The sequence below is a fragment of the Tenrec ecaudatus genome, chromosome 10 (genome assembly GCF_050624435.1).
Source record: "Tenrec ecaudatus isolate mTenEca1 chromosome 10, mTenEca1.hap1, whole genome shotgun sequence".
In the NCBI taxonomy this organism is placed as follows: domain Eukaryota; kingdom Metazoa; phylum Chordata; class Mammalia; order Afrosoricida; family Tenrecidae; genus Tenrec; species Tenrec ecaudatus.
In genome coordinates this window covers 137,122,049-137,134,405 of record NC_134539.1, presented here as the reverse complement: position 1 = coordinate 137,134,405, position 12,357 = coordinate 137,122,049, and the positions used below count along the sequence as shown (strand labels likewise).

At 62.6% G+C, this 12,357-nt stretch overlaps 2 protein-coding genes across 2 annotated transcripts; one reads left to right on the top strand and one right to left on the bottom strand.

The window, feature by feature from the left end:
• The first annotated feature begins 322 nt into the window (after window positions 1-322).
• Window positions 323-8,506, top strand: HAP1 (huntingtin associated protein 1). The gene is made up of 13 exons (XM_075559664.1): window positions 323-767; window positions 1,681-1,760; window positions 2,083-2,199; window positions 2,322-2,503; window positions 2,677-2,770; window positions 2,846-2,912; window positions 4,098-4,228; window positions 4,907-4,981; window positions 5,182-5,316; window positions 5,465-5,556; window positions 5,769-5,810; window positions 6,468-6,879; window positions 8,321-8,506. Exons 1-13 carry the CDS (start codon window positions 323-325, stop codon window positions 8,504-8,506), a joined length of 2,058 nt encoding a protein of 685 aa, XP_075415779.1.
• A 2,942-nt stretch (window positions 8,507-11,448) lies between these two features.
• On the bottom strand, window positions 11,449-11,925 carry GAST (gastrin). Its single transcript, XM_075559372.1, has 2 exons — window positions 11,715-11,925; window positions 11,449-11,549 (listed from the first exon to the last, which is right to left on the bottom strand). The coding sequence occupies exons 1-2, from the start codon at window positions 11,923-11,925 to the stop codon at window positions 11,449-11,451; spliced, it is 312 nt and encodes a 103-aa protein (XP_075415487.1).
• Window positions 11,926-12,357: the final 432 nt, after the last annotated feature.

The window sequence follows — 12,357 nt, the reverse complement described above, 5'->3', positions numbered from 1 at the left end:
CAGCGGCCGCGGGAGTCGGTGTAGACGGAGCTCTGGAAGCCGCGGCTTCGGGCGGAACCATTCTCCAGAACTGGAGAGGGGGGAGAAATCATTTTCTCAAGCCCCAAGCCCCCGGAACCAGCTGGGACCCCCTCCACCCGAACCTTCTTCGTGCCCCTCCCGGACCACTGCCACCTGGGTCGGCACACTCCCCCACTCTGCGCGACCCCCGGCCCCGGGCACCACTGGGAGCTCCCCGTCGTGCCCACCCCGCGTGGCCCGGCCCTGCCGCCCCGGCCGCGGGGTATAAAGGCGGAGCTGCGGCACCGGCCGCGGACACAGGATGCGCCCGCACGATCCCGGCACTGCCAAGCCCGACGCCCGCCCGCCCGCGCCCGCGCCCGCGCCCGCAGCCCGCGCGGCCCCCGAGCCCCCGGCCCAGACCGAGCTCGCCTGCGAGCAGGCCCCGGGGGATGCGGGCGGCACCGGCGCCGGCTCGGCCTCCGAGCCCCCGGCCGCCGCGGGACCCCCAGCCAGTGCCCCGCCGCCCTCCCAAGCGGAAGCCGAGGCCGGCACCCCGCGTGTGGCCGCGGTCCCGTCGGTCCAGAGGGATGTCCAGCCCCTGCCGCGGACCTGCTTCATATTCCAGGGGCCCTTCGGGCTCCGGGCCACCGGCCTGGGCACTGACAAGGCGGCGGGCATCTGGAAGACGCCAGCTGCCTACATCGGCCGGCGGCCCGGGGTGTCGGGCCCCGAGCGCGCCGCCTTCATTAGGGAGCTGGAGGAAGGTAAACGCGGCTAGGACTAGGGGCCACCCTGGGGAGGTGGGGTGCCGGTCGGGGCCAGGCGCCCTGACTCCTCTGTCACTCGGTCCCACCTCTGCTCCCACTCTCGGATGTCAGAGCTGAGGCGCCCCCAAGCTGGGCTTCCCCCATCCATCCCCCATCCCTCCCCCAGCTGTCCACCCCGATGGCTGTCAGTAGGGCAGGTGCAGGGCCCGCCCCCTCTCCGCGCCTGTGGCTGCTGTGGATCTGCGCAGCCTCTGTGCCCCCTCCCCAGTCTACCGCAGTGCCAAGAGGGAGGGGGCGCTGCTGGGGCCCCTTAACTTGGAAGGGCCGGCTTTGCCTGAGCTTGAGGTGGTCAGGGCCTTGAGCCTCGACCGACCCTCCCCACACCTGGCCCTCCCCTGGATGGGGGCTAGAGGCACACGTACACACTCCTACAAGCCCCTTCCTCCGGTCCACACGTAACAGGTGTGGGTGCCGGACCCATGGACCGCCTTGTGTTTATGACCCTAGAGGTCTCTCTGAGCCAGTCAAGGCTGCCCTTGGGGGTCAGGGGTGGGGGTGGGATGAGTCAGTGAACTCAGAGTTTGTCTTCCCAGCTGCCTCCCTTCTCCTGGGTGCCAGGACCCCCTGCGAGTTGGAGAGCCTTGGGGTATGCAGTCCCCTCCCCCCAGCCAGGCATCTCCAGGACAACAAACATACAAACAAACTGGGTCCAATGGCCCTGGGAGAGCTGAGTCCTGAGGGATGTAGGCAAAATGTTGGGGTGGGTAGGGGACATTGGAGATGGCACACAGGAATGAGCTCTGGGACTGTGAGTGAGTGAGCCAGCGAGTCAGCAAGTGAATGTGTGGTGTGGTATCCCCTCTGCCCTGACCTGGTTGGGCTGTTCCTCACCCCTGGCCTCCTCCTGCAGTGCTGTGTTCAGACCGACCCCCGCCAGTTAAGAAGATGACCCAAGAAGATATCCAAGTGATGTTAAACTTGCTGGAGGAGGTGTGTGCTGCCTGCCCCTCCCAGGCCAGGCCCAGGCCCTCATGGATTCTGTCCCACGGGGTAGGGGTCTCTTCCTAGCCTGCCTGGTCCCCACTTTACGGTGGCTGGCACGGGAGGCTGCAGAGAGGGGCGTCCAGGTGGAGGGACTCTTAAAGCCTATCGTGACCGATGTGCTCTGGCTCCATGAGGGGAAACTGAGTCAGGTTCCACAGGGGGCCCATAGCAGATCCCGGGGAAATAGGGACAGGGAGGGTTTCCCTCTGAGCCTGGGGACTCCTGGGAGCCAGGAAGGCGTTGCCCATGGGTGGTGGTCCCTCTGCAGAGAGAGCGGGACCTGAGTTCGGCGGCTCGCATCGGCCAGTCCCTGGTGAAACAGAACAGTGCTCTGATGGAGGAGAACAGCAAGCTGGATGCCATGCTGGGCTCTGCCAGGGAGGAGGTAACTGGGAGGGGCCGCAGGGAGGGGTTGCCTCTCAGACCTCTCTGCTGTCCCCTCCTGCCAGGACCAGGCCCACTGCCCCTGCCGCTCCCCTACCTGGGGCTCCTCTCCCCTCCTGCCAGATTGTGCACCTGAAGCACCAGGTGAGCCTGCGGGATGAGCTCCTTCAGCTCTATTCAGACTCTGAGGAGGAGGGGGAGGAGGAGGAGGAAGAGGAGGAGGAGGAAGAGGAGGAAAAGGAGGAGAAAAAAGAGGAAGAGAAGGAAGAGCAGCAGTGTGATTATTCCCGTGACGCCCCCCAGCTGTGAGTGTCCTGCCTCCGTGCTTGGGTGGTCTCTTCTCTGAGCCTGGGTTCCCATTTGTATGCTAAGACGGAGATGCAGACAGGGTGACTGCCACCTTAACCTGGGTGGGGGACCCCTGGGGTGTGTTGGGAACTGGGTACCCCAACTCAACTCCCACCCTTCCCTCCCCTAGGACTCCACTGTCACTGCACAGATGCCCACAGCTGGAAGGCTTGCAGCAGAAGCTGAGGCAGTTGAAGGAGGAGAATGATCAGCTGAGAGAGGAGGTGAGGAGGGGGGCGGGGTGCACTCACTGATGAGGGGTGTTAAGACCTCTGCCCCTTCCTCTCTCGCCCCTTCAGGCCTCCCAAATGGCCCCCCTGGAGGAGGAGGAGCAGATGCTCATGCTGGAATGTGTGGAACAGTTTTGTACGTGAGCATGCATCTCGGGGGAGGGGCTGTTCCCTAGGCGAGGAGGGAAGAAGAGTCTGGAGTCTGGAGACCTAAGTTCAAGTCCCAGCTCTGACACTTCCTGGCTGTGTGAGCTCAGGCAACTTCCTTGGCCTCCCTGAACCTCACTCCCTCTATCTGTAAAATGGGCATTGGCTCTCTTGGGCCTGCTGACCTCTCCAGGGCTTATAAGGATCAAGAGAAACCATGGCTGGGGGAGTGCTTTGTGAAAAACTTGTGGGACCCCTGGCGTGAGGGGGGAGGTGGCCAGAATTGGAGACAGCCAAGATGGGGCTCCCGAAAGCAGTGAAAGGGGACAGCTGAGTCCAGCATTAGGTAGCAGTTATGCCCAGTTCTGTCCCAGGCACTGTCCAGCTGGGGAGATAGGACCCCAAAGTGGTAACATTCCTTCATCCCAAGGATCCTCCAGCTCTCACACTGACCTGCTGACCCCCAGGCCCTAGAGCAGGAGCCAGCCCCTCCTCTCCACCGCACTGCCTCTAGCCCAGGCTGCCTCAGGACTACAGTAACTCTCTACTGACCGGCCCCACTCATGCCCTGCCAGCCCCGTCTGCACCGGGAATAAGTGCTCTAAGACCTCATCTGACCTTTTCCTCTGCCTTTAACTTCAGAATGGTCCTCTCACTGGCCCAAGGGTCTGACCCCACCTCCCTCCCACGGCCCTGCCACTCCTCTGCTGGGTCTGCCTCCAGATATCCCTACATTCATTCTGCCCAGTGCCCCCGCTCCCCTCCCCCTTCCTTTGCCTGGCCCAGCCACATGGCCCCCCCTCCCCCCGCATCTGCTCCCTGCTCAGCAGTTCCTTCCTCCAGAAAGCTTTCCCAGACCTTGTCCGGCCTGGCGGTGTGCCTGCTGCAGCCACCCACCCTTTAGCCTTTGGGGTTCTGTCTCTGCTCTACATGCGAGCTCAGTGCAGGTGGGACCAGGTCTCACTGAATGCCTGCCCCAGTGCCCCCCTCCCTCCTGTGTCGGCCAACAAGACACACGCATGAACACCAACATCTGTCTGAGCGCTCAGCCCTGGGGAGCCCTCTGTAATTCCACAGGAGCTGAAGGGTAGGACTGGGCAGAGGCATTTAGGAGGGCCAGGAGTGGTCCTGGTGGACCCTGGCGCGAGGCTGACTTTGCTATCCTGCCCCCCAGCGGAGGCCAGCCAGCAGATGGCCGAGCTGTCCGAGGTGCTGGCCCTCAAGATGGAGAGCCATGACCGGCAGCAGAGGGAGGTCAGCCAGCTGCGGGCCCAAGTGCTGAAGCTGCAGCAGCGCTGCCAGTCGGTGAGTGTGTGGGTGTGGGTGTGGGTGTGTGGGTGGAGGTGGCAATGTGGGGCCCTCCTCCCGTTCTGCCCCCATGGGGCCTCTCCGGGGACCTGCTGTCGCAGAATTGCCACAATGGGGTGGCTTCAACAAACAAAAGTCGATTTTCTCATAGTTTACAAGGTTAGCCGCCTGAATTCAGTGTGCTGTCTCTAGACAAAGCCCGAGTCTTGGATCCTTGGCAGCCTCCATGTGGCTCGGGCTCTCCGCTCTTCCTCTCTCCCTGACATCTCCAAAGAGATTGACTGGGGACCCACCCCGTGCGAACCCTGTCCAAGTTGCGTAATGCAAGAATCCAAAATGGCATGGACATTGAGATTACAACACTGATTTTGGGGGGGAACATGATGGCCCCCTGTAATGGAGTCCCCTCCTCACGAAGCCCTCAGTGCCCACTGCCCTCTCTGTGCCAGAGACAGGGTTGGGAGAAACCTCAGGGAGCCTGCACCCTACCCACCTTTACCCCTGAGAGGCTCACAGGTCTGACAGGAAGGAGCTAGCTGGCAGTCCCCGTGGCCCTGATTGCTTGGGTGACTGCTTGCTCGAGGGGCCTTGAAAGACTCCCTAATGGACGGGGAAGCTGACGGTGCCTGGGAGTGGGCAGCGCGAGGGTTTGTGACAGCTCTCGGGCCCTTGCAGTATGGCGCCGAGGCTGAAAAACTGCAGCAGCAGCTGGCGTCTGAGAACGACATCCGGATGCGGCTCCAGGACGAGGTGCGGCTCTGGCACAGGCAGGGGGTGATGGTGGGGTGGGGGTCTTTCTCATCCCTTTCTGCACCCTCTGTGACTGGCACAGGGCTTGGCAGGTGTGGCAGGCTAGGGTCCAGGCCTCTGCCCGGGAAGGGGGTGGCAGAGGTGCCCTGGGCTGGCGCCGGGGTGCTGGGTCCGAGCTTGTGGGCGCCCCCTCCCCACAGCTGCAGGCCCTGCGGGGGAAGTATGTGGAGTGTGGAGGCATGCTGCTGGAGGCTCAGGAGGAGGTGAGGACCCTCCGCCAGCAAGCCCGGGTGTCCACCGGCTCCATTGTTCACTACACCTACACCATGCCGCTGGTGAGCACCCTCCCCGGGCGCCCCGCCTGTCCCTCGACGCCCTTCAGGGACCAGCCATCGCGATCGACCTCAGGGTGCCTGTTCTGTGCCTGGGTGTGTGGTGGGGCTAGGGGGTGTCCTCTGGTTATGACGCCCTTCTCCACTGTAGGAGGCCATGCCTGGCTTCCAGGAGGCCCTAGCTGAGGAGCTCAGAGCGTCCATAAGAAGGATCGTCTCAGACCCCGCCTTCTTCATGGAGAGGTGCGCTGCTGCTCCTGCACCCAGCCCACCCCCAGTGCCCTCCTCCTTCTCCCTGACACTCACTCACTCATTGCCTGGCCTTTCCACTCTCCTTGGTCTCCCCTGTGGTCCTCTTGTGTCTCCTTGGGGCGTTTTTCACCGCTGGGCCTAGGGACGTGGTGGTCCCGGCTTCCTTGGCCCCTGCACAGTGATGGCCCCTTTCTCTGTTGAAGGAACTACGAAGGGGCTGCCGCGAGGGAGACCTCCAACCTGGGGTAAGCTGACCAGGGAGCCACCGCCATCCTCCCTTGCTCCCCGCAGCCCTCAGGAGGCACCGCTTTGCAGGCTGCGGGGCTGAGAGTTGCCCCGCAAAGGAGTCCCCCAACCCCCCACCTCCAGCCCAACTTCAGGCTGCTGTGAGTGGTGACCAAACCTTTCCCTTCAGCTGACCAGACGCTGAGAGATGAATGAGCACTAGCCTAGCCGACGGGAACTGCTGGACCCAGTCCCAGCATGGTCCCTTAACTGGCTGTGTGTCTTTAGGCAAGCCACTTGAGCCGTCTGAGCCCTGCCCCCATGAGACTGGTTCCTATGGCAGCTAGCTGGGGTCTGGCTTGTGAACGCTAAGTAACGAAGGAAGGAGGACAAGGGGGCCTTTGCCCTGCTGGTCTGACCCACGCAGCAGGGTCAGGGTGCTAGGGAAAGGCAGGGTCCGTGCACTGTTGGGGGCCTGTGCCCGGGACTTAAAGTCCTGATGCCTTCTCTCCCAGTTGGCATGCAATTGAAGATTGGGCATCAGGGTTTGTGTGGAGAGCTCCCAGGTGGTGGGGTGGGGGGACTTCCTGCTTCAGCCCCTTTGGTGGGAGGGGTCCTCAGGGTGTGGAGGAGCGTGGCTTGTGGGGCTCTCGAAGGCCTCCTGTCTCCCTGGGCAGATGTGAGACGCGGCCGCAGCCACGGAGGGTCCAGGCTGAGGCAGGCTTGCTGGCCGGCTCGGATTCTGTATCCCTGGAGGAGCTGGTCCCTGATGAGCTGGTGCCTGAGGAGGAGCTGGGGCCTGTGGGACCCGCGGAGGAGGAGGAGGAAGAGGAGGGGGCGGTGGACGTGGAGCCGGAGGAGTCAGAGGCCTGGGAGGAGGTGGACCTGGATCTGGATGAGGAGACACCACCGCATGGGGTCACCCCGGCTCTGGAGGCCAGTGGTGCGGGCCCCTCACACCTGGACATGAAGCACGCCTTCCAGCAGCTGGCCAACTGGCAGGATACTCATTGCAGGCGGACACTGAGGCAGGAGATGCTCCAGAGAGGTGAGTGCTCCCGTGGGGGCCTCCCTCTTCCCTCCAGCTGGGTGAGTCACAGCTCACCAAGCCCATGAAAGGGGAGGGTAGGTGAGCCCCCCAGGTGCTCCCTTACCCCAGCCTGGCCTCACCCAATGTGCTGATTTGCATGGACTTTGCATATCATTTTCATGGGCACCTCCGGGCTCCCTCCTCCATGGGGTGGGAAAGCGACTTCATTACCCATTCACATGGACTCCACATAGGGGCTCAGTTCTCCAACCCTGTCCTCCCTGGGGCTCGGCTGGGGGGCTGTGGGGGCCAGGCCTGGGACCGGACCACCCACTGCGCCTCAGCTTCCTATTTGTGCCCGCCCTTCCCCCCTCCCCCTGCCCCTTCCCCCATCCCCAAGGCTCCCCGACCCTGCAGCAGTGGCAGCCGCGGGCCAAAGCACACACGGGGGGCGGGACCGTGGAGCAGCGGCCAGGGGTGCCCACCCAGGACTTTCGGAGGCTGGAGGGCAGGGCCAACCACCCCCCCAGGGCCTGGGAGGAAGCGGGGCCTTCTGGGGCCCCCCGGACCAGTGGGACCAAGGTCTCCGCCAGCAAGGGCCACAGTCGGACCAGACCCCTGGGTGAGTCTGAAGATGGGCTGGGGTCGCCTGCAAGGTCATGGTGGTGGGTCTAGGTCTCCTCCCCCAGCTAGGGGCCTCCCTACCCCCAAGGTTGGTGAGCCATTTCTGATGTGCACCCCTATGTGTCCCATGGGTGGGAAGGCTTGCCTCTGGGGAGCTCACTCACTGTCACCTGCCGCCTTAGCTAATGACCCTTCACAGGAGTCCTTTCCTCCTGTCCCCCTGGGGGTAGGTATTCACACCACAGTTTACTAGGTGAGGAAACAGAAGCATCACTTGTGGGACCTCACCCAGCGAGGTTCTGAAATCCCGCTCCTTCATGGGGCCTGCCCCTGATCTGGCCCTCCCCTCCACGGTACTCCCGTGCCCATGCGCCCTGCTGGCCTCAGATGTTCACAGCCTGTCGGAAACCTCCACCGTGGGGGACAGCCCTGCTCTTTTGACCTCTCAGGGAGGTCCGCAGGAGGGTGTACAGGTTGTAAACTGAACAATGACCTCTCTGGCCACACAGGAGGCCACCGCAGACCCATCGGGGGTAGCTTCCCAATTCAGGACAGCTGCCCAGGCCACAGCCCCTGTCCGCTGCCCAGGCCAGGCCTGTGGCCCCCAGGCTCCCAGGTCACGGGCACTCCCTTCTCTTTCAGGCTTTGCTGTTTCCCAGCAGCCTGCAGAGGCCCCACAGACAGCATGAGACCCCTCCTTCCGCTGCCCGGCCAAGCCCCGCCCGCCCCAGACCCTCTTTCCCGCTTCCCTAAACAGGACCCCTTGTCAGTCCCCAGCCCTCCGTCCGTCCTGATGAACCTGGGTCAGAACTTGAGGGTCCAAGCCTCAACCCTCTTTTGGGACAGGCTGAAGGAGCCCCAGCCCTTGTTCTGCAGCTGGTGCAAAAGCTGCAGCTGCTGGGCCTGGATCACCTGGTGGCCCAGGGGGCGGAGGAGGCCCAGGGGCCGGCCGACCACCTACCAGACCCAGCTCTGACCGAGCTGGGGACCGGGGAGCGAGCCGCAGGGCCCAGTGCAGGAGATTGTTCAGAGCACCCCAACAGCACAGCCTTTACCCCGTGACGTTCACATCAAACGGGGCTCCCAAGTTCTTGGTGTTTAGGGACCAGACCCCGGGCTCCCCATTATCTGCCCTTTCTTCTCAGGCCCTAGTTATTGTGGGAGTATCTGAGGGCGGGTGGCCAGTGATTGCCCAGGCTCCCCACCCAGGTGCAGCTAGCCCTACCCCTCAGTTTCTCCTTCCAGATGTGCTTCCCTTTCCTGCCCCTCACTCATAAGCGGTTGGGGCCTGGGGCTCGGGACCCCCTATCGGTACCTGGCCCACCTCCCATGGTACTTCTCAGTCCTGTTGCCTCCTGTCTACCTGCTGGTGCAGGAAATAAAGGAGTTGTTTGCTACCTGGTGCAGCCTCCGTCCGTCTTTCTCGGGGAGTGTGTGTGTGTGTGATACTGTACATGTGTTCGTGCACCTTGGGCGGGGCACAGGGATGGGGCCAGAACAAACAGACCCGGGCTGTGGATGCTCTGTGGGGGCTGCTTCTTCTCCAGTGTCATAAACCAACCCTGACCGGTCACTAGGAAGGGACTGCGTGTTGGTGGAGTGGCTGCTGTTCGGTGCCACCAAATTGGGTCCGAGCCTCTGGGACCCTGTGCCTGGGCCGGACTCACTGCTGTTCCTGGGTCCGAGGCCTTTGGACGCAGCCTCGGGGTCGGTCCATCTCTCTGAGGGCCACAACACGCGGGCCTCCTCCAGGGACTGGCCTCTCCTGCCAACGTGTCCAAAGGAAGTGAGATGAAGTCTCGCCATCCTGGCTGCGCTTCTTCCAGCTCTGCTCCACTCATCCCTTCCGCGGTCCGCGCATGTTTCTCCAGCATCTCGAGTCAAATGCACCGATTCTCCTTCAGTCCCCTTACTCAGTGGCCACCTTTCACTTGCGGCTGAGGCCACAGAGGGTGCCTGGCTCGGGCCGGGCGCCCCTTGGTCAAGCAGAGGGTCAGGGAGGCCTTCAGGAGATGGAGGCCTAGACTCTGGTCTTGACCCCGAAGCCATCAATGACATCGAGCCTCTTCTTTCGTGAACCCCTTCTAGGCCAGCACTCCCGCTGCTTCCGGTTGCGTAGCTGGTGGGGAAATGGAACCCTTCTGCTCTGGAAAGGTCTGGCCCCTGGGTGGCCGTGCCCTTGTCAGACCTGGGCTGCTGCACTTGTCTGTTCAGATTACTACTGCCCAGGAAGCTCCACGGCTTTCTTGGTGGCACCCCAGTGGACCCCTCTGAGTTCTAGATGTGCCCCTTCCTGGCCACATGATGAGCTGGTGACCCTGGTTCCTCCCGATGGTCGAGCCAAGAACCCCTGCTGGTGATGGGCCTTCACTTAGGGCAGCTCGCAGCTCGGAGTGCTGGGCTTAGGGAAACCGTGTCTATATTCCTGATAGAAACAGGAACCCCCACCCCTGCCACAGGATCCCCTGAAAAACCAGCCTCTAGAGTCCAGTAGAACCTAAAATGATAGGGCCCGGAAGCATGAATTCCTGAGATGGGAGTGACCCTGGGAGTGACAGCGAGAGGGGCCACTTCTGCTCTTCCTTGTTTGCTGGCTCCCGAGGTCACCTAAACCCTTCCGCCGGCCATCGAGTCCTTTCCGACGCAGTGACCCTACAGGACAGAGGAGAACTGCCCCTTTGTGTGTCCACGGCTATGTACCCTTCTGGGGGCAGACAGCCTCATTTTCCTGCCAGGGAGCCAGTGGGTAGTTCAAACAGCTGACCGTGTGGTTAGTGACCCCGTGTGTAACCGCCACATCAGCAGGGCAGCTGTCGGGAAGGCAGCGTTGGTCTCAGGCTATGTCCCCGCGGAAGCCCCCTGAGAGATGGGAAGTTCTGGCAGTTCCCCGGGCGGCAATCCACAGAGACGCAGTCCGGGAGTGAGGGTCCCTGAGCACCTTCCACTCTGGGAGGAGACCCACCTCACAGTGAGCTGCCCCTTCCAGGAGGTGGTGGGGGTGGTGGCGGAGAGAGGGCTGGGCTATGCGTTCTTTTTTTTTAAATTTATTTTTTGCTATGCGTTCTTATCCTCCAATTCTCCCCTGTGCTGGGCATCTCAGGGCTGCTTGGGGACGCGTGAGCCTCCCAGCATCCCCAGCCTGCCCTGCCTCCCTCCCTGGGCCTGTGGTTGGAGACCAGCCCCTTGCACCCGAACAAGGAGTGGAGACGGGGGCAACACCGCCTGCTCTCGCCATTCTCTGGTCTGTTGAACAAATGTTTCCCGTAGGCTCCGTGCGCCAGGCATTGTTCCTGACACGGGGGTGGGGGTGGAGGTGGGGGGTGTACAGCAGTAAAGAGGGCCTGTGTGGCCCCCACCCTCTCAGAGCTTCCCTTCTGACGGAGGCATCCGCTAGCAACCAAAACAAGCGCAGATGGCGGGTGAGTGGAAGGAGCGGCTTCGGCTTCAGAGGAGACGGGGAGCCGTGGGTGGGTGGGTGGGGTGTGAAGGGTGAGGAGCAGGAAGGCTGGCCTCTCGGAAGGAGGCTTGTCAGCTGAGACCTTGGGGAGAACAGGGAGCCGGCAGGGACACAGCACTGAGCACCGTCTGTGTGTGTGTCACAGGAGGAGAGAGGGGGAGGTGACAGATGGGGTGGGGGGCAGGCGGCAGTGACCCTCAGCGTTGGGGAAAGTGCTGAGAGCTTGCAGGGCAGCACGACACGCTTCAATTTCTCTTTTTTAAAGGTTGCTCTGGTTGAGAGGACCCCCCACCCCATCATGTCCCACCTGCACCTGTCTGTTCATTCTTGTGCAGGGCGAGGCTCTGGGGACACAGAAAGGAATGTCCCACGGTCCCTCCACTAGGGGATGCCCAGCCCTCCTCCATGCCTCACCCCCACCAAAGACCCATCCTTGCCTCCTGCCCCCCTGCCCCACGGAACTTAATAAGAACGATCCTTGGGAGCGACTTCCTTTTGAGAGTTTTATTTCTTTATCATGAAACTGGACTGGGCTGGGCGGCTGGCTCTAGGGCTGCTGGTCCCCTTCCTCAGCACTGCGGCGACCAAAGTCCATCCACCCGTACGCCTCTTCCTCCTCCATCCACGGCCCCTGCTTCTTGGACAGGTCTGAGGAGTGGGGCAAGGAGGAGGGTCAGAGGTGGGCCTGGGGTGGGTGGGAGAGGAAGTGGGCATGGGGGAGGGGCACCTAGCCCCTCGGGGCAGAGGCTAGCACCAGCCTGCTGGGAGCTTGGTGAAACCAGGGCAGCAGGGCCAGCTGTCAGTCATTCCTACCTCCCACACGGTGTGAGGGGTCTTGGGGCCACAGCTGCCGCTGGTGGCGAGGGGCTGGGCCCAGCTGGTCCGGCCAGAGCGACTCCAGGCCCTGGTTGGCCCCTGGACCTGAGGGTTGATCGTGCACCAGGGAAGGGGACTTCCTAGACGCTTCGGAGAAGGCGGCCAGAGCCAGGGCGGAGATGAGCAGGTACACACGCAGGCGCTGCATCTTCTCTGCAGAGGGGAGAGTGGAGTGGAAGGGCTGGCTGCGCTCCGGGTCCCTCTGCTTCTCTGCAGAGTTAACTCTGGGGCCCCCATTGGTCCGGTGCCTGCCAGCCCAAGCTTCGCACCCCCCTTCTCCACCGTCCCCATCAGAGTGGCCGCCTCTCTTGGAGGGATGAAGAGCCGAAGAGGCATGCCTTCCAGAGTGTTTTTGCGGAACCAGAGGCCATATCCAAGCCTCTGTCACCTTGTCATTGAAGGTAAAGGGTTCAATAGAAATTCCTAAAGGAACACACACACACACACACCAAACACGCCCCCTTGGAGACCTCATCTCTGTGTGGCTAGGTCGCCACCACCTGGGAGAAACTTTGTCTCTGACAACACTGAGTTTAGAGAAATAACCTTCAGGTTGACCTCGGGCTAAGGACCTCCCTGA